The sequence below is a fragment of the Ranitomeya variabilis genome, chromosome 2, assembly GCF_051348905.1.
Source record: "Ranitomeya variabilis isolate aRanVar5 chromosome 2, aRanVar5.hap1, whole genome shotgun sequence".
Lineage (NCBI taxonomy): Eukaryota > Metazoa > Chordata > Amphibia > Anura > Dendrobatidae > Ranitomeya > Ranitomeya variabilis.
This window is the reverse complement of record NC_135233.1, coordinates 788,468,405-788,495,672: the sequence shown is the minus strand read 5'-3', so window position 1 is coordinate 788,495,672 and position 27,268 is coordinate 788,468,405. Positions and strand designations below refer to the sequence as shown.

The window sequence follows — 27,268 nt, the reverse complement described above, 5'->3', positions numbered from 1 at the left end:
AACCCATCATTATCCTGAAGATACTGAGCGGCCTAATTCACATAGGACAAATACCTGGGCGAGATATACCTGCCCCCGACTACCAGACCGACATGATTCTTACAATATATACACTCACTGGCCACTTTATTAGGTACACCTGTCCAACTTCTTGTTAACACTTAATTTCTAATCAGCCAATCACATGGCGGCAACTCAGTGCATTTAGGCATGTAGACATGGTCAAGACAATCTCCTGCAGTTCAAACCGAGCATCAGTATGGGGAAGAAAGGTGATTTGAGTGCCTTTGAACGTGGCATGGTTGTTGGTGCCAGAAGGGCTGGTCTGAGTATTTCAGAAACTGCTGATCTACTGGGATTTTCACGCACAACCATCTCTAGGGTTTACAGAGAATGGTCCGAAAAAGAAAAAAAATCCAGTGAGCGGCAGTTCTGTGGGCGGAAATGCCTTGTTGATGCCAGAGGTCAGAGGAGAATGGGCAGACTGGTTCGAGCTGATAGAAAGGCAACAGTGACTCAAATCGCCACCCGTTACAACCAAGGTAGGCCTAAGAGCATCTCTGAACGCACAGTGCGTCGAACTTTGAGGCAGATGGGCTACAGCAGCAGAAGACCACACCGGGTACCACTCCTTTCAGCTAAGAACAGGAAACTGAGGCTACAATTTGTACAAGCTCATCGAAATTGGACAGTAGAAGATTGGAAAAACGTTGCTTGGTCTGATGAGTCTCGATTTCTGCTGCGACATTCGGATGGTAGGGTCAGAATTTGGCGTAAACAACATGAAAGCATGGATCCATCCTGCCTTGTATGGAGCATCTTTGGGATGTGCAGCCGACAAATCTGCGGCAACTGTGTGATGCCATCATGTCAATATGGACCAAAATCTCTGAGGAATGCTTCCAGCACCTTGTTGAATCTATGCCACGAAGAATTGAGGCAGTTCTGAAGGCAAAAGGGGTCCAACCCGTTACTAGCATGGTGTACCTAATAAAGTGGCCGGTGAGTATATATATATATATATATATATATATATTATATATATATATATTGCTCAAAAAAATAAAGGGAACACTAGAATCCCACTTCCAGGATATCATTGAATGAAATATTCCAGTTGTAAATGTTTATTCATTACATAGTGGAATGTGTTGAGAACAATAAAACCTAAAAATGATCAACGTAAATCACAACTAATGTCCCACGGAGGTCTGGAGTTGGAAAGATGCTCAAAATCAAAGTGGTAAATTAAGTTACAGGCAGATCCAACTTCAGTGGAAATGCCTCAAGACAAGGAAATGATGCTCAGTAGTTTGTGTGGCCTCCACGTGCCTGTATGACTTCCTTACAACACCTGGGAATGCTCCTGAGGGATCTCCCAGACCTGGACTAAAGCAGCCAACTCCTGGACAGTCTGTGGTGCAACGTAACGTTGGTGGATGGTGCGAGACATGATGTCCCAAATGTTTTCAATCGGATTCAGGTCTGGGGAAAGGGCGAACCCGTCTATAGCTTCAATGCCTTCATCTTGCAGAAACTGCTGACACACTCCAGCCACATGAGGTCTGGCATTGTCCTGCCTTAGGAGGAACCCAGGGCCAACCACACCAGCATGTGGTCTCACAAGGGGTCTGATGATCTCGTCTCGGTACCTAATGGCAGTCAAGGTACCTCTGGCAAACACATGGATGGCTGTGCGGCCCACTAAAGAAATGCCACCCCACACCATTACTGACCCACTGCCAATCCAGTCACCGGTCTCCAGACTCTGTAACGTATGTCACATGTGATCAGTGTGAACCTGCTCTCATCTGTGAAGAGCACAGGGCGTCAGTGGCGAATTTGCCAATCTTGGTGTTCAGTTGCAAATGCCAAGCATCCTGCACGGTGTTGGGCTGTGAGCACAACCCCTATCTGTGGATGTCGGACACTCAGATCATCCTCATGGAGTCGGTTTCTAACAGTTTGTGCAGACAGATGCACATTTGTGGCCTGCTGGAGGTCATTTTGCAGCACTCTGGCAGTGCTCCTCCTGTTCCTCCTTGCACAAAGGCTGAGGTAGCGGTCCTGCTGCTGGATTGTTGCTGTCCTGCGGCCCCTTCCATGTCTCCGGGTGTACTGGCCTGTCTCCTGGTAGCACCTCCAGCCTCTGGACACTACGCTGACAGACACAGCAAACCTTCTTGCAACAACTCGCATTGATGTGCCATCCTGGATGAGCTGCACTACCTGAGCCACTTGTGTGGGTTGTAGAGTCCGTCTGTATGCATTACCGTTATTGAAGAAATCTGGAACTATTTAATGGATAAAATATATTTTTTACTCTACCATTGGTCTGATTGCTGGAGAAACAAACAGTATATATATATAGCCACCTTTTGCTTTGATGACTGCTTTGCACACTCTTTGCTTTGTCTTGATGAGCTTCAAGATGTAGTCACCGGAAATGGTTTTCACTTCACAGGAGTGCCCTGTGAGGTTTAATAAGTGGGATTTCTTGCCTTATAAATGGGGTTGGGACCATCAGTTGTGTTGTGCAGAAGTCTGGTGGATACATAGCTATAACAGCCTATTCAGTAGGACTATCAATTTGTATTATGGCAAGAAAAAAGCTAAGTCAAGAAAAACGAGTGGCCATCATTGCTTTAAGAAATGAAAGTCAGTCAGTCCGAAAGATTGGGAAAACTTTGAAAGTGTCCCCAAGTGCAGTGGCAAAAACCATCAAGCGCTACAAAGAAACTGGCTCACATGAGGACCGCCCGAGGAAAGGAAGACCAAGAGTCACCTCTGCTTCTGAGGATGTTTATCTGAGTCACCAGCCTCAAAAATCGCAGGTTAATAGCAGCTCAGATTAGAGACCAGGTAAATGCCACACAGAGTTCTAGCAGCAGACACATCTCTACAACAACTGTTAAGAGGAGACTTTGTGCAGCAGGCCTTCATGGTAAAATAGTTGCTAGGAAACTACTGCTAAGGACAGGCAACAAGCAGTAGAGACTTGTTTGGGCTAAAGAACACAAGGAATGGACATTAGACCAGTGGAAATCTGTGCTTTGGTCTGATGAGTCCAAATTTGAGATCTTTGGTTTCAACCACCGTGTCTTTGTGCGACGCAGAAAAGGTGATCGGATAGACTTCACATGCCTGGTTCCCACCATGAAGCATGGAGGAGGAGGTGTGATGGTGTGGGGGTGCTTTGCTGGTGACACTGTTGGGGATTTATTCAAAATTGAAGGCATACTGAACCAGCATGGCTACCACAGCAGCGGCATGCTATTCCATCCGGTTTGCGTTTGGTTGGACCATCATTTATTTTTCAACAGGACAATGACCCCAAACACACCTCCAGGCTGTGTAAGGGCTATTTGACCAAGAAGGAGAGTGATGGGGTGCTACGCCAGATGATCTGGCCTCCATAGTCACCAGACCTGAACCCAATCGAGATGGCTTGAGGTGAGCTGGACCGCAGAGTGAAGGCAAAAGGGCCAACAAGTGCTAAGCATCTCTGGGAACTCCTTCAAGACCAATCCCGGTGACTAACTCTTGAAGCTCATCAAGAGAATGCCAAGAGTGTACAAAGCAGTCATCAAAGCAAAAGGTGGCTACTTTGAAGAACCTAGAATATAAGACATATTTTCAGTTGTTTCACACTTTTTTGTTAAGTATATAATTCCACAGTATTAATTCATAGTCTTGATGCCTTCAGTGTGAATGTACAATTTTCATAGTCATGAAAATACAGAAAAATCTTAAAATGAGAAGGTGTGTTAAAACTTTTGGCCTGTACTGTGTGTGTGGATCGCCCCCACGTCAAGGGCACCGGGTCCTTCAGCCTTCTGCGGGGATGTCACGGTGGCCCGACCCAGTCCGTGGCCCTTCGAGGGACGTCCAATAAAAGGAATAGTTTTTATGGTTTTGGGAAATGTCTTTAAAGGGGTAGTTTGTGACGCCACCTGTGGTATTCGGTCAGGGTGACCGACGCTGCTTAGGGGTCCGCTGGGGTGATGTAATGGCAGCTAGATGGTGTACCTTCCCACAGGTGAAGTGTATCCCCAGGGCTTCCCGGAAGTGTAGATGGTGATGGTGGATGATGTAAGGCGCAGAGAATAACGAGGACACAAGGTTTCAGTCTCTTTACCTTTTACTGGAGGCTTCAGCATCCACAATCCAGGGTACAGACCACAGGGTAGGCAGAGTCCGGCCAGTCCGAAGGCAAATCCAGAGTCTCCTTATCCAGGTGAAAATCAGTAGCCTTCCTACTAGCACCTGCGTGTTGTAGTACCTCCCTGCTGAGCTTCCCGGTAAGGTCCTCACAGCTCTTGTAGATGTTCTAGATGTTATTTCTTCCTCTCTGTCCCCCAGATGGTGTGGATAGGACAAACCCGTATGACTGATGGCCTGAGGCTTGTTCATAGGGACCCTAGAGACGCCCCTACCCCCACAAGTTGCCACTGTGTCTTCTTAGGTATTAAGGTCGGGCAGCCAACTTGGAATTGACTGTCCTGCCGGTCTCTGAAGTAAAGCGTAGAGTCAATTACTCCCTCGGTGTTCCGGCCACCGGCTACGCGCCTCAGAAGGAGGCAGCCTGTTTCAGGGCAGAACTCCTCCTGGTGTTTTCTCCTTGTGCTATGACTTCGTTTCTCACCCTCTACACCAGTTCTCTTCGTGTCCTTTCTTAGGATGCTGCCGCACGTGGGGCAGGCGCCTCTCCGTAGCTTTCTGTTCTAGCTAGACTCTGTCTGCAGCTCCGATGTTCCTCCTTCCCCCTGTCTGCCTGAGAGGTGTTGCCTGGGCAAAGCCCAGCCACCTTCTCTCTGACTCTCTATCCAGCCCACCAGTTTTACCCTTCTGTGAGGAGTGCCCTAGTAGATAGGAGCAAGGCTCCCCCTGGTGGTCTGGAGTTTGAAGTGTGGTGTATGGTCTTGGTCTGCACTTTTTGGTTAAATAACATATCTTTATTTAGGTTGCAAATCCGCATAAAAAACGCATGAAAACCCACATCAAAAACGCATAAAAAACGCATGGAATTTCTGCCGCGTTTTCTGCCAATAGAGGCAGAATCTGCGCAGAATTTTACAAAAGCAAATCTGCAACGTGCGCACATACCCTAAATGTTTTTTTTTATTTGTAATCCTGTGGTGATGAGACCTCATGCTTGTTTTGCTTTGTTATACCATGCCTGAGGAAGAGACCTAAGAAGTCCTGAAAGCTTGCTTTGTAACATACCGTATTTTTCGTACTATAGGAAGCAGTCGCCCCCCCCCCCCCACAAATTTAGGGGGAAAATGGGGGTACGTCTTATAGTCGCAATGTACTTACCAGTAGTGTGGTAGTGTAGCCGCAGCAGGAGTTGGGCAATTCTGCGTTGTTCCAACACTGCAGGGCGATGATTTCAATTCCATCCCAGGCTGGTGCGACAGTATTCGGTGGTGCGCGGGCTCCGCTGATATTTTGTGAAAGCCTGGAGCCCCCGCACTTCCATTGCTGTGATTCTGTGGCCTCCAAAAAAATGCCCGCCGAAGGCGAAGCATGTGCAGATTGAGAACTCGGCAACGAAATCTCATCCCAAGATCTCGGGAGACGAGATCTCGGTGCCGAGATCTCAATCTGCGCATGCGTTGCCTCCGACAGCCATTTTCCCAGAAGCCACAGCATTGAAGCAATGGAAGTCCGGGGTTCTGGGCTTTCACAAAATGTCACACAAAGTATCACCTACCTGCCGCACCAGCGTGGGATGGAATTTCCCAGAGGCCATCACATTGCAGCAATGGATGTGCGGGGCCTCATGTCTTTCACAAAATGTCGGCGGAGCCCCCGCACCACCAAACCTGCCGAAGCAGTCTGGGATGGGAGTTATATCATCGCCGGACCATCGAACACCCCCTGTGACCCTGCTCCACCAGCGCTGCCATCCCCCCTTCCCGGTAAGCTGAATTCGGACTGTAAGACGGACGTCCCATTTGACACATTCATTTTTTTCTCCTATTTTCCTTCAGAAAATTTGTGGTGCGTCTTATGGTCCAGTGCGTCTTACAGTCCAAAAATACAGTAATTTATTTTATTTTTGTTAGCAATTAAAACCTATCATAACAACAAGATTATTTTGTTTTTCCCACTGAGAGAAATCCTATTATATGTTTCACTCCTGGTTTTGGCTCCGCACTACTCAACATGTGCATGTGGTCGAGTAGGTGCTGGTTCCATTTTTACAACTCCCAACTTTTCAGGAGGATAGAGGTTACTTTTCTAATCTGTTCACAATCCAGAAAGGAAGAGAACATGGAATCTGCTTTCCCCATTGTAGTTTTTGCAATACTCAGACAGTGGAGTGTTTCCCTTTTCCCCAAAAAACTACTAAGAATATGGCAACACTCTTGGCCACCTATTTACTTCATCTACTTATTACCTTGATGATGTCCTACGATTATTGTTGCCAAAAGATTATTGAAGCCCTAACTTCAGGCAGCATGAATAAAATATTGGCTACTTTATTGCAACCATGTTTTTTTTTTTTACTCTAAAATGCTTTGGGCTTTTCAGAGAAAACCTATGGTACTTTGAAAAACCAGCCAAGGACTATGCTGCTCGGATGACTTCTCTGAGGCCGATTTCCTCTGGCTCCTCCCCACCTGTCAGCTCCTATGTAAATTCACACCTTTTGTAGCTGCCCTATGTGAATATATTATTTTACAATACTATTAACACTCCTGACATGTCTGTTTTAGTAATTACTTCTTTCCCATGAAATAACAATTTGAGTTCATATTTTCTTAGAACTTAGTGTAACTTCTCTGGAAACAAATGAATAAATTGACAACTGAGTGTTTTACTTGCCAAAAGGGCGTGTCCATGCAAAGTGTTGCACTGTGTGGACGATGCCAGACACTGAGTTAATTTATTCCAAAATTCTCTAACTCCATAACAGAAGACTAGAACAATACCATTCTAAGGTTCTTTAGAATTCTTATTATGTGAAGGGTGCACATGTTTCCTAAAACCGACTTATCTGTAATCGGGCCTTTGAAACGATTTATTTGCCTAAGGCCATGTTCACACATTGAGTATTTGGTCATTGGAAAGGTATAATAGAAACACGTCACCACTTTTGTATTTTTCATCCATTCCTAATTTTGCTTTACAAATACTGAGGTAAAATACTGATGAAACATTGGTGTGAACTCACCCTTAGGGTAGTAATAAATTTTTTTCTTGTTCACCTTTCAAAAGTCTTAACTTTATTATTCTGTCAACATAGCCATATGAGATTTTTATGTTGAGGACACAGGAGAGGTTTTTTGTCTGATGATGATTTCTTCAAGGCCATATTTGTGCAGGTGTCTCTGAACAGCAGAACAATGTACTGTGCACAGCTCCAGTGTCTGCTTAAACTTTTTGAAGATCTTTTTCGTTTAAGCAGGGGTTCCGATTTGCCTCTCTAGCAATCCTGCGAGCAGCTCTCACTGAAATTTTACTTCATCTTCTACACCTTATCTTGAACTCCACTGTTTCTGTTAACTGCCATTTAATTAATGTTATTTATATACTAGCTGAAGAGCCCGGTGTTGCCCGGGCATAGTAAATAAATGTGGTTAGTTATAGCACGTCACTTCTCTCATTTTCCCCCTCTCACATCTCTCATTTTCCCCCCTCACACCTGTCATTTGGACTTCACACCTGTCATTTTCCCATCACTCCACTATTTTCCTCTCACTCCTCTCATTTTGCACTCAAACCCCTTCATTTTCGCTTCCCACTTCTCATTTTCCCCTCAGTATATACCTGTATGTCATCTCCTGTATATAGTATATACCTGTATGTCATCACCCCGTATATAGAACCAGTATATACCTGTATGTCATCTCCCCTGTATATAGTGAGTCGCCCGCAGGGCTGTGGGGTACTCTGTACCGAGTCCGGTCGCAAGAGGGATGTCACAGTGGCTGCGACCCGGTCCGTGGCCCTGGGCCTCAACGTTAAAGGGGAAAATGTTCAAAGTTTGTCGTGACGCCACCTGTGGAGTTCGGACAATAGTAGGACCGACGCTGCTTTGAAGGGGGTCCCCTGGGGGATGTTGCAGCAGCACAGATGTTACACTTCCCACAGGTGAAGTGGGGGTCCCCAGGGGTCCTATGGTGTAGGGCGTGGATGGTATAGCCAGTAAATACATGGAGGAGACAAGCTGTAAGTCTTTACCTGGTTTACTATGGGTGACAGGCCACAGTCCAGGGCACCGGCAACAGGTGAATTAGGAGTCCAGGCAGTCTAGAGACAAGTGGAATCCCCTTGGCAGGTCAGGTAGAAGCCTTCCACTCTGCGCTTGCTGTAACTGAGGTCCCTGCTGCCACTAAGTAACATAGTTATTAAGGTTGAAGGAAGACTTTTAAGTCCATCTAGTTCAACCCATAGCCTAACATGCCCTAACATGTTGATCCAGGGGAAGGCAAAAAAAACCCCATGTGGTAAGAGTAAGCTCCACCATGGGGAAAAAAATTCCTTCCCAACCCCACATACGGCAATCAGACTAGTTCCCTGGATCAACGCCCTATCAAAGAATCTAATATATATGCCCTGTAACATTATACTATTCCAGGAAGGTATCCAGTCCCCTCTTAAATTTAAGTAATGACTCACTCATTACAACATCATACGGCAGACAGTTCCATAGTCTCACTGCTCTTACAGTAAAGAATCCGCGTCTGTTATTATGCTTAAACCTTTTTTCCTCCAGACGTAGAGGATGCCCCCTTGTCCCTGTCACCGGTCTATGATTAAAAAGATCATCAGAAAGGTCTTTGTACTGTCCCCTCATATATTTATACATTAACATAAGATCACCCCTTAGCCTTCGTTTTTCCGAACTAAATAGCCCCGTGTAATAACCTATCTTGGTATTGCAGACCCCCCAGTCCTCTAATAACCTTGGTCGCTCTTCTCTGCACCCGCTCCAGTTCAGCTACGTCATTCTTATACACCGGAGACCAGAACTGTGCACAGTATTCTAAGTGTGGTCGAACTAGTGACTTGTATAGAGGTAAAATTATGTTCTCCTCATGAGCATCTATGCCTCTTTTAATACATCCCAATATTTTATTTGCCTTTGTAGCAGCTGCCTGACACTGGCCACTGAATATGAGTTTGTCATCCACCCATACACCCAGGTCTTTTTCATTGACGGTTTTGCCCAGAGTTTTAGAATTAAGCACATAGTTATACATCTTATTCCTTCTACCCAAGTGCATGACCTTACATTTATCCCCATTAAAGCTCATTTGCCATTTATCAGCCCAAGCTTCTAGTTTACATAAATCATCCTGTAATATAAAATTTTCCTCCTCTGTATTGATTACCCTGCAGAGTTTAGTGTCATCTGCAAATATTGAAATTCTACTCTGAATGCCCCCTACAAGGTCATTAATAAATATGTTAAAAAGAAGAGGGCCTAATACTGACCCCTGTGGTACCCCACTGCTAACCGCGACCCAGTCCGAATGTGCTCCATTAATAACCACCCTTTGTTTCCTATCCCTGAGCCAGCTCTCAATCCACTTACACATATTTTCCCCTATCCCCATTATTCTCATTTTATGTAACAACCTTTTGTGTGGCACCGTATCAAAAGCTTTTGAAAAGTCCATATACACTACATCCACTTGGCTCCCTTGGTCCAGTCGGGAACTTACCTCTTCATAGAAGCTGATCAAATTAGTCTGACATGAACGGTCCCTAGTAAACCCGTGCTGATACTGGGTCATGAGGTTATTCCTCTTCAGATACTCCAGTATAGCATCCCTTAGAATGCCCTCCAGGATTTTACCCACAGTAGAGGTTAAGCTTACTGGCCTATAATTTCCGAGTTCAGTTTTTGTCCCCTTTTTGAATATTGGCACCACATTTGCTATACGCCAGTCCTGTGGTACAGAACCTGTTATTATGGACTCTTTAAAGATTAAAAATAATGGTCTATCAATGACTGTACTTAATTCCTGCAGTACTTGGGGGTGTATCCCATCCGGGCCCGGAGATTTGACAATTTTTGTGATTTTTAGACGCTGCCGTACTTCCTGCTGGGTTAAGCAGGTAACCTTTAATTGGGAATTTTTATCACTAGTCATATTGGCTGCCATGGGATTTCTTTTGTAAATACTGATGAAAAAAAGTCATTTAGCATATTGGCTTTTTCCTCATCCTCATCTACCATTTCACCCAGACTATTTTTAAGGGGGCCAACACTATCATTTTTTAGTTTCTTACTATTTATGTAGTTAAAGAATATTTTGGGATTATTTTTGCTCTCTCTGACAATGAGTCTGTCTGTCTCAATCTTTGCTGCCTTGATTTGCTTTTTACAGAATTTATTTAATTTTCTGTATTTATTTAATGCCTCCTCACTACCTACTTCTTTTAATTCTCTAAATGCTTTCTTTTTGTCACTTATTGCGCCCCTTACAGCTCTATTTAGCCATATTGGTTTCCTCCTGTTTCTAGTATGTTTATTCCCATACGGTATATACTGTGCACAGGTCCTATCCAGGATGCTAATAAATGTCTCCCATTTTCTTTGTGTATTTTGATGCCTCAGGATATCGTCCCAGTTAATTGCACCAAGATCCTCTCTCATCCGTTGGAAATTTGCCCTCCTGAGATTTAGTGTCCTTTTCACCCCTCTACTACACATCTTATTAAAGGAGACATAAAAACTTATTATTTTGTGATCACTATTCCCCAAGTGACCCCCAACCCTTATATTTGATATGCGGTCTGGCCTGTTGGTTAATATTAGGTCTAGCAGTGCCCCCCTCCTTGTTGGGTCCTGAACCAGTTGTGAAAGGTAATTGTCTCTCATAGTTGTCAAAAACCGATTACCTTTACTGGAACTGCAGGTTTCTGTTCCCCAATCTATTTCAGGGTAGTTGAAGTCCCCCATAATAATGATTTCTCGTTGAGTCGCAGCTTCATCTATTTGCTTTACGAGGATATTCTCTATTGCTTCCATTATTTTTGGAGATTTATAACAAACCCCTATCAGTAATTTATTATTTTTTCCCCCTCCCCTTATCTCCACCCACAGGGACTCTACATTTTCATTAGATTCACCTATATTATCCCGCAGGATGGGTTTTAAGGTCGATTTTACATACAGACACACCCCACCCCCTTGCTTATCTGTACGATCATTTCTGAAAAGGCTATAGCCCTGCAAGTTAACAGCCCAGTCATGGCTCTCATCCAGCCATGTCTCAGATATCCCCACCATGTCATAATTATGCTCCAACAACATTAGTTCTAATTCGTCCATTTTGTTGGCGAGGCTTCTGGCATTAGTATACATGCACTTGATGTTCCTCTCTGTACCTCTATTCTTTCTTAAATTATTAACTGTTCTAACCCCACCCCCCCATGCCACCGCCACACCCAACTTCCTTATTCGTGCCCAGGTCTCTATCTGCACTATCTTCCCCTCCTATATAATGAATACCCTCCCCCCCAATCCCTAGTTTAAACACTCCTCCAACCTTCTAGCCATTTTCCCCCCCAGCACAGCTGCACCTTCCCCATTGAGGTGCAACCCGTCCCTAGCGTAGAGCCTGTAGTGCACTGAGAATTCGGCCCAGTTCTGCAGGAACCCAAACCCCTCCTTCCTACACCAATTCTTGAGCCACTTATTAACCTCCCTAATCTCCCATTGCCTCTCTGGCGTGGCACGTGGTACAGGCAGTATTTCGGAAAATACCACGTTGGAGGTCCTCGCTTTCAGCTTGCAGCCTAATTCCCTGAAATCATCTTTAAGGACCTTCCACCTACCTCTAACTTTGTCATTTGTGCCAATGTGCACCATGACTGCTGGGTCCTCACCAGCCCCTCCCAATAGCCTGTCAACCCGATCAGCGATGTATCGGACTCGAGCGCCAGGTAGGCAGCACACCGTCCGACGATCCCTGTCTTTGTGACAGATTGCCCTATCTGTTCCCCTGATAATTGAGTCCCCCACTACCAGCACCTGTCTGGCCTGCCCTGCTCTCCTATTTCCCTCCTTACTGGAGCAGTCACTCCTCCGGCTTTCAGAGGACATGCCTGGCTGCAGCAGTGCTACCCCTGTACTGGCACCCCCCTCATTTGCCAACTTAGCAAACTTATTGGGGTGTGCCAGATCAGGACTAGCCTCCCTGGCACTCTTCCCTCTACCCCGCCTTCTATCTGTCACCCAGCTAACTGCCTCACTGTCCTGCAGCTCCATCCTACCATCCCCCCCTCATCTATCCCATTGAGCGTCTGCTCTGTGAGCAGAAGACTCCTCTCCATATTGTCTATGGATCTCAGTGTTGCCAGCTGCACATTTAGATCCAGAATCTGGGCTTCCAAATGCAAAACGTGCTCACATCTCGCACAGCAGTATGCACCCTCGACCGGCTGATCAAGGACTGCATACATGTGGCAAGATGTGCACTGGATGGCATTAACAATAGTGGAGCACATTTCCTAATGGGGATTGCACCACACAAACGTTAGTTAAAAATAAATACAAAGTATTAAAAAAAAAAAAAAAAACAGACAGCAATTTCTCCCTTGGAAACTCCCTGATTCCAAAGTCACTGAATCACAAGTCACACTTACCGCCGTCCACACTTACACTTAGGTCACACTCAGCTCGCTCACACTCGCTATGCTGAAGATTTATAGATTTTTTTTTTCTCTCTCTCTATTTCCCTTCAACAACAAGCCACCTTGCTGTTCAAATGCCCTTTCAAAAAGGACTTGAGCCCCAAACAGCTGCCCCTTATAAACCCTTGATTATGACCACCCACCCTAAGTTAACCCCTTGTGAATATAGCTACTCCCAATTCAGCAACTCACACAAATTCACACAGGTATTTGTTAAAGGCCTTCCAAATACCTCCTCACTAGTGTTGAGCGATACCGTCCGATACTTGAAAGTATCAGTATCGGAAAGTATCGGCCGATACCGGCAAAGTATCGGATCTAATCCGATACCGATACCCGATACCAATACAAGTCAATGGGACTCAAGTATCGGACGGTATCCCTGATGGTTCCCAGGGTCTGAAGGAGAGGAAACTCTCCTTCAGGCCCTGGGATCCATATTAATGTGTAAAATAAAGAATTAAAATAAAAAATATTGCTATACTCACCTCTCTGACGCAGCCTGCACCTTACCGAGGAAACCGGCAGCCTTGTTTGCTTAAAATGCGCGCATTTACTGCCTTCCGTGACGTCACGGCTTCTGATTGGTCGCGTCGCGGTCACATGGGCGGCACGCGACCAATCACAACAAGCCGTGACGTAATTTTCAGGTCCTGAATGCCTAGAATTAGGCATTCAGGACCTGAAAATTACGTCACGGCTTGTGATTGGTCGCGTCGCGGTCACATGGGCGGCACGCGACCAATCACAAGCCGTGACGTAATTTTCAGGTCCTGAATGCCTAGAATTAGGCATTCAGGACCTGAAAATTATGTCACGGCTTGTTGTGATTGGTCGCGTCGCGGTCACATGGGCGGCACGCGACCAATCAGAAGCCGTGACGTCACGGAAGGCAGTAAACGCGCGCATTTTAAGCAAACAAGGCTGCCGGTTTCCTTGGTAAGGTGTAGGCTGCGTCGGAGAGGTGAGTATAGCAATATTTTTTATTTTAATTCTTTATTTTACACATTATATCGATCCCGATACCGATTCCCGATACAACAAAAGTATCGGATCTCGGTATCGGAATTCCGATACTTGCGGTATCGGAATGCTCAACACTACTCCTCCTCACTGAATCACAAGTCACACTTGCTTGCCGCCGTCCACACTTACGCTCAGGTCACACTCAGCTCGCTCACACTCGCTATGCTGAAGATTTATAGATTTTTTTTTTCTCTCTCTATTTCCCTTCAACAACAAGCCACCTTGCTGTTCAAATGCACTTTCAAATACTTCTGTATTTTTCTCCCACTTGTGGTTTTGGCTTATAAAAACTGAGGTAAAATATGTAATCTCCCCTGTATATAGTATGTACCTATATGTCATCTCCTTCTGTACATAGTATATACCTGTATGTCATCTCCTCTGTATACAGTATATACCTGAATCTCATCTCCTCCTGTATATAGTATATACCTGTGTGTCATCTCCTCCTGTATTAGTCCTCATTCACACATTATTTGGTAAGTTTTTTTTATATAAATACTGTGGTAAAATACTGACCAAATACTGAACGTGTGAATGTGGCCTTTTACACAACCTCCTCCTGCAGCGCCTCACTCTTCTCTATACACAGCCTCATACTGCAGCAGCACCTCACTTCTCTCATTTTCCCCCTCAAATCTCTATCCTTGAGACTCCTCCCTTTCCTTTGATGTCATACGTCACCGGAGCAACTCAATTCTAGACACGATGGAGCTAGATGTGGCCTCCATCCCATAGTCCAGTGACCATATACCCATCACACATCCTCCATCCCATAGTCCAGTGCCCATATACCCATCACACATCCTCCATCCCATAGTCCAGTGCTATCACACATCCTAAATCCCATAATCCAGTGCCCATATACCCATCACACATCCTCCATCCCATAGTCCAGTGCCATCACACATCCTCCATCCCATAGTCCAGTGCCATCACACCTCCTCCATCCCATAATCCAGTGCCCATATACCCATCACACATCCTCCATCCCATAGTCCAGTGACCATATACCCATCATACACATCCTCCATCCCATAGTCCTGTGCCTATATACCCATCATACATATCCTCCATCCAATAGTCCCATGCCCGTATACCATCATACATATCCTCCATCCCATAGTCCCATGCACATATACCCATCACACATATCCTCCATCCCATAGTCCAGTGCTCATATATCCATCATACACATCCTACATCCCATAGTTATGTGCCCATATACCCATCATACATATCCACCATCCCATAGTCCCATGCCCATATACCTATCATACATATCCTCCATGCCATAGTCCAGTGCTCATATAACCATCATACACATCCTCCATCCCATAGTCCCATGCCCATATACACATCATGCATATCCTCCATCCCATAGTCCCATGCCCATATACCCATCACATATCCTCCATCCCATAGTGCCATGCCCATGTATCCATCACATATCCTCCATCCCATAGTCCCATGCCCATATACCCATCATACATATCCTCCATCCCATAGTCCCATGCCCATATACCCATCATGCATATCCTCCATCCCATAGTCCCGTGCCCATATACCCATCACATCCTACATCCCATAGTCCTGTGCCCATATTCCCATCACATATATCCTCCATCCCATAGTCACGTGCCCATATACCCTTCATGCACATCCTCCATCCCATAGTCCCATGCCCATATACCCATCACATATCCTCCATCCCATAGTCCTGTGCCCATATACCAATCGCACATTCTCCATCCCATAGTCCAATGCCCATATACCCATCATACACATCCTTCATCCCTTAATACAGTGCCCATATACCCATCGCACATCCTCCATCCCATAGTCCCATGCCCAAATACCCATCACACATCGTCCATCCCATAGTCCAGTGCCCATATACCCATCACACATCCTCCATCCCATAGTCCCATGCCCATATACCCATCACACATCCTCCTTCCCATTGTCCTGTGCCCATATACCCATCACACATCCTCCATGCCATTGTCCCGAAATGGGTGGCGCAGACCAGGGAGATCCTGGAGATGTACTGTTATGTAACCTGGCAGTGTGGCTCGGTGTGCGGCCGCTGATGATGCGATTTTCTACGCCGATAACAATAGAGCCTGGCAGTAATAGAGGAGGGGTGATTCATTTCTGTCATGTCTGGGGGGCAGACAATGGCTGGGAGCTTATGTTCCCGGGGATGCTAGATTCCTCCCACCCAGTCAGTGTCAGCTGAGGTGTTGTGGAGTGGGAAAACTGTTGCTCATAACAACCAATCACAGCTCAGCTTCTTTTAAACCGCTCTGGTGAAATGAAAGATGCTTAGTGATTGGGTGGGGCTATGTGGAGTGGGCGTGGCTGATACACACACACACATTTTTTTATATAAAAAGATATTTATTGATTATTTTATAGTGAATGCATTGGGAACAATAAAACATAATCATTATCAACGTAAACCAAAATTAATGTCCCATAGAGGTCTGGATTTTGAATGATACTCAAAATCAAATTGGAAAATCAAATTACAGGCCTATCCAACTTTAGTGGAAATGCCTCAAGACAAGGAAATGATGCTCCATAGTGTGTGTGGCCTCCACATGCCTGTATGACCTCTCTATAATGCTTGGTCATGCTCTTGATGCAGCGGCGAATGAGGGATCTCCTCCCAGACATTGATTTAAAGCACTAGTCAACTCCTGGACAGTCTGTGGTGCAACGTGGCATTGGTAGATGGAAAGAGACATGATGTCCCAGATGTGCTCTATTGGATTCAGGTCTGGGGAATGGGCAGGCCAGTCTATAGCATCAATGCCTTCCTCATGCAGGAACTACTGATATACTTCAGCCATCAGCCACATGAGGCCTAGTATTGTCATGCATCAGAAGGAACCCAGGCCCACTACATCTACATATGGTCTAACAAAAGTTCTGAGGATCTCACCCCGGTACCTAATGGCAATTCTGGTACCTCTGGCTAGCACTTGGAGGGCTGTGCGGCCCTTCAAAGAAATACCTCACCGCACCATTACTGACCCACTGCCAAACCGTTCACGATGGAGGGTGTTGCTGGCAGCGAAAAGTTCTCCACGGTGTCTCCAGACTCTGTCATGTCTCATCCCTGAAGAGCACAGGGCACCAATGTCGAATCTTCCAATCTTCGTGTTCTCTGGAAAATGTCCATTGCCCTGCACGGTGTTGGACTGTAAGCACAACACCCACTTGTGGATGACGTGCCCTCATACCACCCTCATGTAGCCTTTCTGACAGTTTGCTCAGACACTTGGATGTCAGTGGTCCTGCTGGAGGTCATGCAGGGCTCTGGCAATGCTTCTCCTGTTCCTCCTTGAACAAAGGACAAGGTAGCGGTCCTGCTTCTGGGTTGTTGCACTCCTACGCCCCCTTCACGTTTCTTGGTGTACTGGCCTTTCTCCTGGTATGTGCTTCATGCTCTGGAACCTGTGCTGACAGACATTGCTATCCTTCTTTTCCACAGCTTACATTGAAGTGCCACCCTGGATGAGCTGCAATACCTGAGCAACTTCTGTAGGCTGTAGATACAGCATCATGCTACTGTATAGTACCAATAGGGGTGAGAGCAATGACAAAATGCAAAAGTGGCTAAAATAATAGCCAAAAAGAATGAGAACAGAGAAATGGTCTGTGGACACCCCCTGCAGAGCCACTCTTTTATTTGAGTTCTCTTGCTTATTGCCTATTTTTTCTACCTGTTGTCTTTTCCATTTGCACAACAGCAGGAGAAATTGATCCACAATCAGTGATTGACTTGAGTTACATTGTGTTGTTTAAGTGTTCCTTTTATTTTTTTTGAACAGTGTATATAGTAAATAATAGAACAGCGCACATATATTAGGAATGAAGGGTGAAAGGCTTCCCAAGAAACAGTATCCAATATTGCAAAGTAAATAGCCAAAAAAGCAGTTAGCGCTCCAAGATTTACCAAAAAATATAAAGGACTTTTATAAACCCATGGGGCATAGCAACATTTCGGGTTCAAATGAACCTTTCTTAAGGAATCAAAATGTTGCCTCGCCACATGGGTTGATTAAAGTCCTCTGTATTTTTTTGGTAAATATTGGAGTGCTGCCTGCTTTTTTCTCACATATAATTACACATCATCCCTGCAGTCCCTAACCATATTCCCTACTGTGCTTTGGCAAAACTGTTTATTTGGTCCCAACAATAAAACTTCTTTGAATTATATATTTCTTTCATGTATTGCTGTGCCATTTACCATAGGCAACTAGACAGAAAAGCTGCCACTTATTTTATTGTAAAAATGTGTTTATTACCAAAGTCACAATGTTACTTGTTTGTTAAAAGCAAAGCTTTAGTTTAATGGTCTCGTAAAAGCGCTGGAAGTGTTTTTTTTTCTTTTTTCTTCTCTTGCATCTAAATGACATATTAACTACTTTACATTATATTCTATTTCTATTCTCTTTAGTTCCCAAGGATTGTAAATGGGGCACTAAGTGTTTTTTGCTGGTAGCAGTTTTTATGTACTTAGAGGTTTTCATGCAATAAATATAAAAATATCTGCCCTTTAACAAAATTTAGTTTAGATGTGAAATAATATTTTCTTTGCATGCCTTGGTTATTTTTCATATTTTTTCTTTTTTTCTGTAGTCTGTGTCAAAGACTGGCCGATTACTCATCAGTCACGAGGCTCCACTAACAGGAGGCTTTGCATCCGAGATTAGTTCTACAGTACAAGTAAGTTGTTTTTTTTATTTTTTATTATGTTTTAACCCGTTTGTGACCTTTATTGTAATATTTGTGTTCTTACACGCTGATGCTTTGTACCACACAATTAAATCACCTTAGTTACAGAAGCCTTATGTTTAACTTCTAAAGATAATTACAGGTTGCCTGTCCCTTCAGCGATTTCTGTATTGTAAAGATAAAAGCCCTAAAAGGAGCGTTGATTGGTGCTGCAATTTGGCAATCACAGAAAGTTTGAGTTCCTTGAGAGAAAGAAAGTTTACAGTTGTGATTGGGTTAACAGCTGCCGAATTTCTAACTGCGGCTGCCTCTTGCCCAATGAAAGGGCACATGGTGGCAATTGCCATCTCATAAGGTCACTCTTGTTCTATGAATTCAGACCATTGCATGGAAACTATGGCTGGAACGTCTGCTTTTTACTGATGGTTCCTGATGGCTGTACAGTCTGTGTAAGAAAGAAAACTTAATAATATTTTAGCCTAACTAAGTTTTATTTGTAGGCTCCTCTAAATTGATATTAATGTGTATTGTAAGTACTGCTGCTTTACAGTGTTCACTTCAATAGAGACAACCTGTAGACATGGCTGTCATGTTTTTTTTTCTAATCTTGGACAACCGATTTAAAAATGACAAATTCATAAATATCTCATTATTTTTTAATTACTTTTTTTTTTTTTCCTGACCGTACAATAACCTACAGGTTAGAGCTCGGTTTTCCTTGCAAAATTGGGTGTTATTTGTAATCTACTAGGGAAAAATCTATATGTGAAGTCTGTATGCATTTATCTTCTCCTCCTCTTCCTTTTTCCCTCTACTCTTAAAAGGAGGGTTGCAGACTTAGGAATCCTTACACCGCACGCTCCACATGCCGTCATGGGAGCGGCGAGCTCATGACCGCAGTTTCATGACTTGTGTGCTTCCAACCACATTCCAACTAGACCCGCTTGGCCTTGCTCAATTCACTTGCATTGAACGAGTACGTCTAGTTGGCATGTGACTGTATGTATGCAATTCTCATAGTTGCAGTCATTTAACAGCCCGCTATCGGCAGTACTGCCAGAGAGTTCTGACAGCATGCAGAGCACATAAGTATTCAGAAGCCTGTAGTCACATAGCGTCAATGCAGACTTTTAGCAGAAGACTGGACAACGCCTTTAAACTACCTACTGATAGGTTAAACATGTGCAGCTTCTTATGGAATTGACCTAGCATATGTATTAGAGATGATAGGAATGACAACCTGTGTTCTCCACTGTGGTATATGTCAGAGCTATTAAAGCAATCAGAAGTAAATAATAAAAATACATTAATATAAAGTCTGACTCTTGTTTTTAACCAGGTAGGTCTACTTATCTCACTTAAGAACTGTACCAAAATGATTCCCTCTGATAGATACTTTAAAGGGGCTGTCCAATGCAATTTTTGGGGGCATGAATATATTTAAAATTATTTCTTCTGACATCTTGTGGATTCCACTGAGGCCACTCCCGGTCACCGGACCATTGAAGCCAATCAGACCTTATCAATTTTGTTAACCTCCTGTCATGGGGTGCCACAACAGGGAGTGGTCTCCTCTATTTCTGGGGTTAGAAGATTGCAGCGTTTGGCTCCACTCATGCCTTCACTGGTTGGATCTGCTTTGCTTTCCATTTAGCTGTGAAGAGTTCCCATGTTCATTTGTTGCAAGGATTAAACCGTCCTGCTTGTCTTCTAATTGGTTCTGATTATCTCAGCTGTTCTGATTTTCTTCCTTCCTCTCTGGTATAAGTACTGAGTCACCTCTTAGCTTGGGTAGTTGCCAGTGATGGCTACCTTTATCTTGGTCTCAGTTTGGAGGTTTGAGCTGTGGAAAGAGAAGTAATCTCTGGAGCTTGCTTTTGGAAGTTTGGTGTCTTCCTTTGCTTTTTCCTCACTCTTCCTTTTTACCTTTATTTAGTCTGGGTGCACGTTGAATGATTGTTGTTTCTTTTACCCTTGTCTGTCTCCCTTTTGTGTCTTTATTAGTGATGAGTGAGTATAATCATTGCTCGGGTGATGTCCGAGTATTTGTTAGTGCTCGGAGATTTTGTTTTCGTCGCCTCAGCTGCATGATTTACAGCTGCTGGACAACCTGAATATATGTGGGAATTCCCTAACAAACAGGCAACCCCCACATGTATTCAGCCTGTCTAGCAGCCACAAATCATGCAGCTGCGGCGAGGAAAACTAAATCTCCGAGCACTAACAAATACTTAGAGAGCACCTGAGCGTGCTCGGGGAAAACCTGAGCAACGAGTATACGCTCATACTCACTTATCACTAGTCTTTATCTGAGAGCAGCCCCACAAACAAGCCAGGGCCGTACCTAGAGAAAGACAGGGATTGGAACGTGAGACAACCCGTCTAGGGACGTCAGGGCTGCGAAGGGCAAATTTCAGAGGTTGCCCTTCCTATCTTTCCCTAGTGGCAGTGCTTCCCTTCCCATCTGTCTCGCTGTGTGCCGTCTGGCTGCTTGGTGGAGTGTAACACATCCAGACTGCACAGATATCTCTTCCAGTAATGGCGAAATCATGAGTGGCCTGTGCTGGTTCCATGGGGTGATGGAAGGTGATTATGCCTCAATTTGATATTATAAAAACATTCATTCAAAGCATAAAAAATAAATTGGGTCTGATGCCAGCAGCCTTGAACTACTGACGTGACCACCGCACCATGGTCCTGCAAATCAATTTGCTCATCTATTAATTATTAGTAAAGTGCAGGCTGTAGGATTTCATGACGATACCGGATCTGCCTTGGTGTGTAGTATCGTAATGCAATTTACATTTTTACAATTACATTTACAGATGCACATTTTCTAAGGCTTAAACTAATCCTTTCTTTGAGTAATTGTTATTGGAAATGCATTAGCTTAAACAAACAAAGTGTGCGCACTATTTAGGGGCTGCGAAACGTAATCTCTGAAACAATGTAAATATTTTATTAAGGAATTGCTTTAGTTTGCAGTTCTTCACATAGGGCGAGATGTCACCCGTCTGCAGCAAATGTGCCGTAAGAGGAAAAATAAGTGAAATTCTTTTCTTGTTGGATTAAGTGGATAATTGTAGAGCCAAAACTGTTACAGATCGTGGTAGATATTTTTTTTTCTTGCATGTGGAACTAATAAGGTTTCAAAAAAGAGTCCAGTTGGCGTGCACGGTTACTTTCCAGATTTAGTTCCATCCATACAGTGTGATCCTTTTGCCCAAAATAGGTATAAAGCATTGACCTTTAATGGTTCAGCTATTACTAATCACCTAGAACCTCAATTATACAATTATATTCTTCAGCAATTGCTTTAACTTTCCAAATAAAGTGTTAAGCAGGGCTTGATGGGTTATATGTAGGAATAAAATGTTCTGTGCGTATTTTTCTATACCTATTTGTGATTTAAAAAAAAAAAAAAAGAAAAAAAAACTTGCTGCCCAGGCAGTACAGGGTGTTATAGTATAGTATCACTGCATCCATTACTGAGTGAAATTATCATTTAACTCCTTAAAGGACTGCGGCTGTGACAAGTCCACAACAAAATAAATCGCTGACCTTAGCAAGGCAGACTGCACAAATATTTCTTTAAAGAACTTCTTTTTTTATATATATATTTTCAAAATTCTATGCTAATTTTTTTTTGTTTTTTTTTAAACAAAATGTAACTTTATAGCAGTCAGACCAAATTTCAAGTCCTAACAAATAATAAAGCTCCATTCACATTGCATTCTTGCCCACGTTCTGTAGTCAAGTTGTGGGTTGTATATGACCAAGCAAAAATTGGATTAGTGAATATGTTCCAATGGGGCCATTCGCTATAGCGGTACTGCCAGAGTGAATGTATGCTCTGTTGTGCATTATTTTTGGGCGTATACACTTACGAGAGGCGGATACTAAGACGTAGTAGACTGCATCTGCCTGTCGGCCTCCAGTAGGCGTATACTCCCAAAATCGATGTATGACAAAGCGCACATTGACTCTGTTGGCACTATTATTGTCAGTGGCCCCATCCGTGCATACACCCAAATCCCATTTTGTAAGGGGTTCAGACGCAAGCCCCGATGGGACCACTGAACGTGGGCAAGAACGCAATGTGAAAGCACCCCAACTTGCAGCTGTCAATAGTGGCTACGTGGTTTACTGCATTTTATTAAAGCAGGATTTCACTACTATGGTTTTGTTGACCGCTCCACAGGAAAGGTTATCTATATGTGATCCTTGTAGGTCCAGCACCTGTCGCTGCCACCACCAATCAGCTTTTCTCGGCTCCGGTGGCAACGGATGCAAACAGTTGCAAAGCTGCACATAGTTACTGCTGGGTCTTTGGAATGGGAGCTGAATTGCAGTAACTGGCACCCTGCGAGAACTGAATACAAGAATCACTCTATCACTACACAAATAATTATAGAATTCGAAGCTTACTGCACTGATACACACAGAATACCAGAACCCCGGGACCAGGTTTATTATACAGAAATGGCAACAAAGTCAATCTTACTATATCGATGGGAGAACAAAACCAAATTAACAGTGAAAAATATACAATGCCATTTGTTTGGAAAAGTATGTGATTTTGAAATTGCTGTAGTTCAAAAGGTGCATCACGTTAAGAAAGACTGCAAATTCTATTCGGAGTCAGAGCAAAAATATATCTTCATCCATCAAAAGAAATATGGATTATCATTATCCAGAAACAGCATACTAATGACATACTATTGCATTCCCTTTTTTAGTACAGAATCATATATACAAATCTGTAAATGTTATATATGGTGTTACAGATTTAGTAAATATGGCCCAAATATCGGTATTTTTATTTTTTTATTTCAGCACTAAAGTGGTGCTGCTAACAGAAGATCCCTCCACCTAACTTAATACTAATAACCAACTGCCTTCTTCTGCTCTTCTCAGTGCTGCTCCGGTCCTCCGCTGCCATCTTATCATGGCAGCTCCTGACTAATTAGAAGTCAGAGGCAGGGCCGGACTGGCCATCTGGCAATTCTGGCAAATGCCAGAAGGGCCTGTCTGGCCATGGGCTGCCTTGTCTGCTATGTTGTTAAAAGAATCGGTGTTCTCAAGTTACCCATATTGTTCAGCGTACAAAGTCACTGACTCCGTCACTTACCCCAGCAGGCCACCGGTATCATTAGAAATATTGGTCTTGTAGAAAATCTTCCTTTCCTCCATCCAGGGTAATATTAGTAATATATCCCATCTGGTGCTTGGGGACAACATGGGCCTGTGTGATTTCAAATGCCAGGACTGAATTTCAGCTGTACCTGGTCAGAGGTAACAGTCAGAAGCTCTCAATGTAAGTCTAGGCATGCTGCTTTCTGGCCTCATTCTGGCTTTCATAGACTTACATTGAGCTATGACTTCCAGTGTGATCCACCAGGTCACAAACTCTGGAGACCGACGGGAGCTGCGCTGAGAACAGAAGTGTACAGCGGCTGGTAAGTACGAGGGTAGGGGCAAGGAACTTAGATTAGCAGCATCGTTTCAGCGCAATGATAAAACGCTGGAGTGGTGCACACACTGTCTGTATCACCAAGGGATCGCTGCACGTGCAATGATTCTCTCAGACAGAATCTGATTGATTATGCTAATGATACTCGCACATGCTCGGATTTGCGAAGCCACTCACAGCTTGCTGCGATTGCTTTCTCAGGCCGAATCAGCATGAGAAAAAAAATCTCAGATCTGTGGTGCCCCATAGTATAACATTGGACCAAGTGCTATCCATTGGATTGTATGTGTATCTAACACACACACACACACACACACACACACACACACACACACACACACACACACACACACACACACAGTGATAACTTATAACTAAGGATGAGCGAATAGCTTTGGATAACTCCTTATCCGTATAGCTAATGCGCTTACCGAATAGCTGCATCGGGAACCCAGATACCTGGAGCGCTCCGGATAATCAGCTGTTCAGCTCCGCAGCTGCATGTGTCGAGGCTGAGTGACAGTCACAACACAAGCATAAGTAGCCTGTTTGTTGGGCTCTCCATGCATGTGTTGTGACTAGTGATGAGCGAGTATACTCGTTGATCGGGTTTTCCCGAGCTCGCTCGGGTGATCTCCGAGTATTTGTTAGTGCTCAGAAATTTAGTTTTCGTCCACGCAGCTGCATGATTTACGGCTGCTAGACAGGCTGAATACATGTGAGGATTCCCTAGCAACCTGGCAACCCCCACATGTATTCAGGCTATCCAGCAGCCATAAATCATGCAGCTGAGGCAACAAAAACTAAATCTCCGAGCACTAACAAACACCCTGAGACCACCCCAGCATGCTCGGGAAAACCCGAGCAGCGACTATACTCGCTCATCACTAGTTGTGACCTCTTGCAGGCTCTGGGGAGGACGCTGCCCAAAATGTCGCTGCCTCCGCACTTCATTATCTTACATATCACCTCCCACAATGTCACTCTGTCCCTGTAACGCTGGCCACAAGAGAGGAAATCTCGCGCTTGCGCATTAATGTTCTTTTCTTCCCTCCACAGTCTTCCACCCTTCTATGGGCAGAGGAATCTAGGGGCAAATGCCTCCCTACTGCCCACTCCACCCCCGGGTGCAGAATTGCTGTAGAAAGATACAGGTTTTATTATTTTTAGTACTCGCACAGTTTTGCTGAAACGATTTAGCAACCACACTTTGGACGGTGCTACGTGATAAATGAATACTAAAAGCTTTGCTAAGGGTTAAATGATTGGGTAGTGCTCAGCAGCAGTGCCCGAGTCAATTACAATGACTTTACACATATTCTTATGGTGCAAATGTATATTGTTCTGAAAGGTTAACCTAGAAAACATTATAACTGACGCTAAGCAGGTTCAATTGTTCCTGACACTTGCCATCTAAGGGCTAAGTACACCTTTGCAACTTTTTTTTTATATATGTATAAATATCAATATGCATGTAATGGAAAAAAATCTACTTGTGAATTGTAATAATTGAAAATAAATTCCTGTTAGGCCTAAACAGGTTATGTAGACCTCTGATAACAAACCGCAAACAAGCCCTGCATAGTGTGATCCGGCAGTCATCCATCTGACCCCTACTTGCTTACATGACAAATTTATATTAGTAAGAGCAAAGGTAAAGATGAAAGGGAATATGGCTGCAGGCTTAGACATAGGGGTTATGAAAACACACAATCCAATGAGTTGTAGAAACGAAACAACAGGGCACCAAGACCATTTTATTCTTATTATTTATTTTATTTTGAGGTTTTAAAGCAATAAAACAAACTTGGTTGCTAGCGTGAACATGGCCTTTAACATGGCTCTCCTGACATTTTTTTTTAGTAAATACTTTGTTGCCAAGAAAAAAAAAACAAAAAACATACACACATTTTCTTGTAACTCTGAGTTTTGCACTGCTATTTACCCTAGAAATGTATGAATAGATTGTCAACTGGGTGTTAGTCTTCTCCTGTCCAATCAGCACTAGTTCTAGATTTTCTGAACTTGTGCTTAGTGTGACCAGAAAAAAGGGCTTATGTAACACATAATCTCTGGTTTAGCATAAACATAAACATAAAAAAAGTAATTTATATTCTACTGGGCATAAAATACATATTTTAGGATTAATATAGCTATTAAGTTTAGAGGGAACCTGTCACCCCCAAAATCAAAGGCGAGCTAAGCCCACCGGCATCAGGTGCTTATCTACAGCATTCTGGAATGTTGTAGATAAGCCCCCGATGAAACCTGAAAGATGAGAAAAAGAGGTTAGATTATACTCACCTGGGCGGGCGGTCTGTCCGATCCGATAGGCTTCGTGGTCCAGTCCGGGGCCTCCCATCTTCTTACAATGACGTCCTATTCTTGTCTTCACGCTGCGGCTCCTGCGCAGGCGTACATTATCAGCCCTGTTGAGGGCAGAGCAAAGTACTGCAATGGGCAGGCTCCGGGCCTCTCTGACCTTTCCCGACACCTGTGCACTGTAGTACTTTGCTCTGCCCTCAACAGGGCAGACAAAGTATGCCTGCAACGAAGCTGCAGCATGAAGACAAGAAGAGGACGTCATCGTAAGAAGATGGAAGGCGCTGGACCGGACCACGACACCCATCGGACCGGACCGCAGCAGGACCGCCCCTGGGTGAGTATAATCTAACCTCTTTCTCTCATCTTTCATGATACATCGGGGGCTTATCTACAGCATTCCAGAATAAGATAAGCCCCTTATGCCAGAGGGCTTAGCTCACCTTCGATTTTGGGGGTGACAGGTTCCCTTTAAGCAAATTGGAATAATTGGCTTGGCTGAAAAAGATTGAGAAGTAGTGATGTAGAAAAGACATTTTCAAGAAGATATTGGAAAAAGATTTAAAAAAAAAAAAAAAAAAAAACACTCTCGGTTTGTTATGTCCTTGTCTGGAGTCGCTCCAGCTGTCTCCAGGTGACACTGCAACTTTGTTGCCGGTGATACAGTGCAACAATGCAGCAGATATACTTGGGTGGTCCGAAACACAAATTAATTTTCATTCCAAATGCCTATTTAATGCCATAATTTACTCTATTTTCTAATATACTTTAATGAAAAATTATCTATCCTTCCCTAAATGAACTGCATCTAACTGCTTTATTTATTTTTACTACTTCCTTTTTCATGAGGTTTCATTTGAGGATCCCAGTTCATTCAGTTGTCATCGGGGGACAGTCGCTGCCGTCTCTGCCCCCAGCCCCTATCCCCACCCTGAAATAAACCCCATCAGAAGTAACAAGCTAGCAATGGAGTGCAAACTCACTGCATGTTGTAAGAGGATAACTTCCTGTGTGGGGCGACACTGGTCCCTGCACACT

At 44.0% G+C, this 27,268-nt stretch overlaps 1 protein-coding gene across 1 annotated transcript in view; it reads left to right on the top strand.

Moving 5' to 3' along the window:
- BCKDHB (branched chain keto acid dehydrogenase E1 subunit beta) overlaps positions 1 to 27,268 on the top strand; it is a 301,882-nt gene that overhangs the window by 224,728 nt on the left and 49,886 nt on the right. The window contains exon 9 of the mRNA XM_077289825.1: positions 18,340 to 18,426. Within this exon, the coding sequence (XP_077145940.1) occupies positions 18,340 to 18,426 (87 nt within the window). The remainder of the gene's footprint in view (positions 1 to 18,339; positions 18,427 to 27,268) is intronic.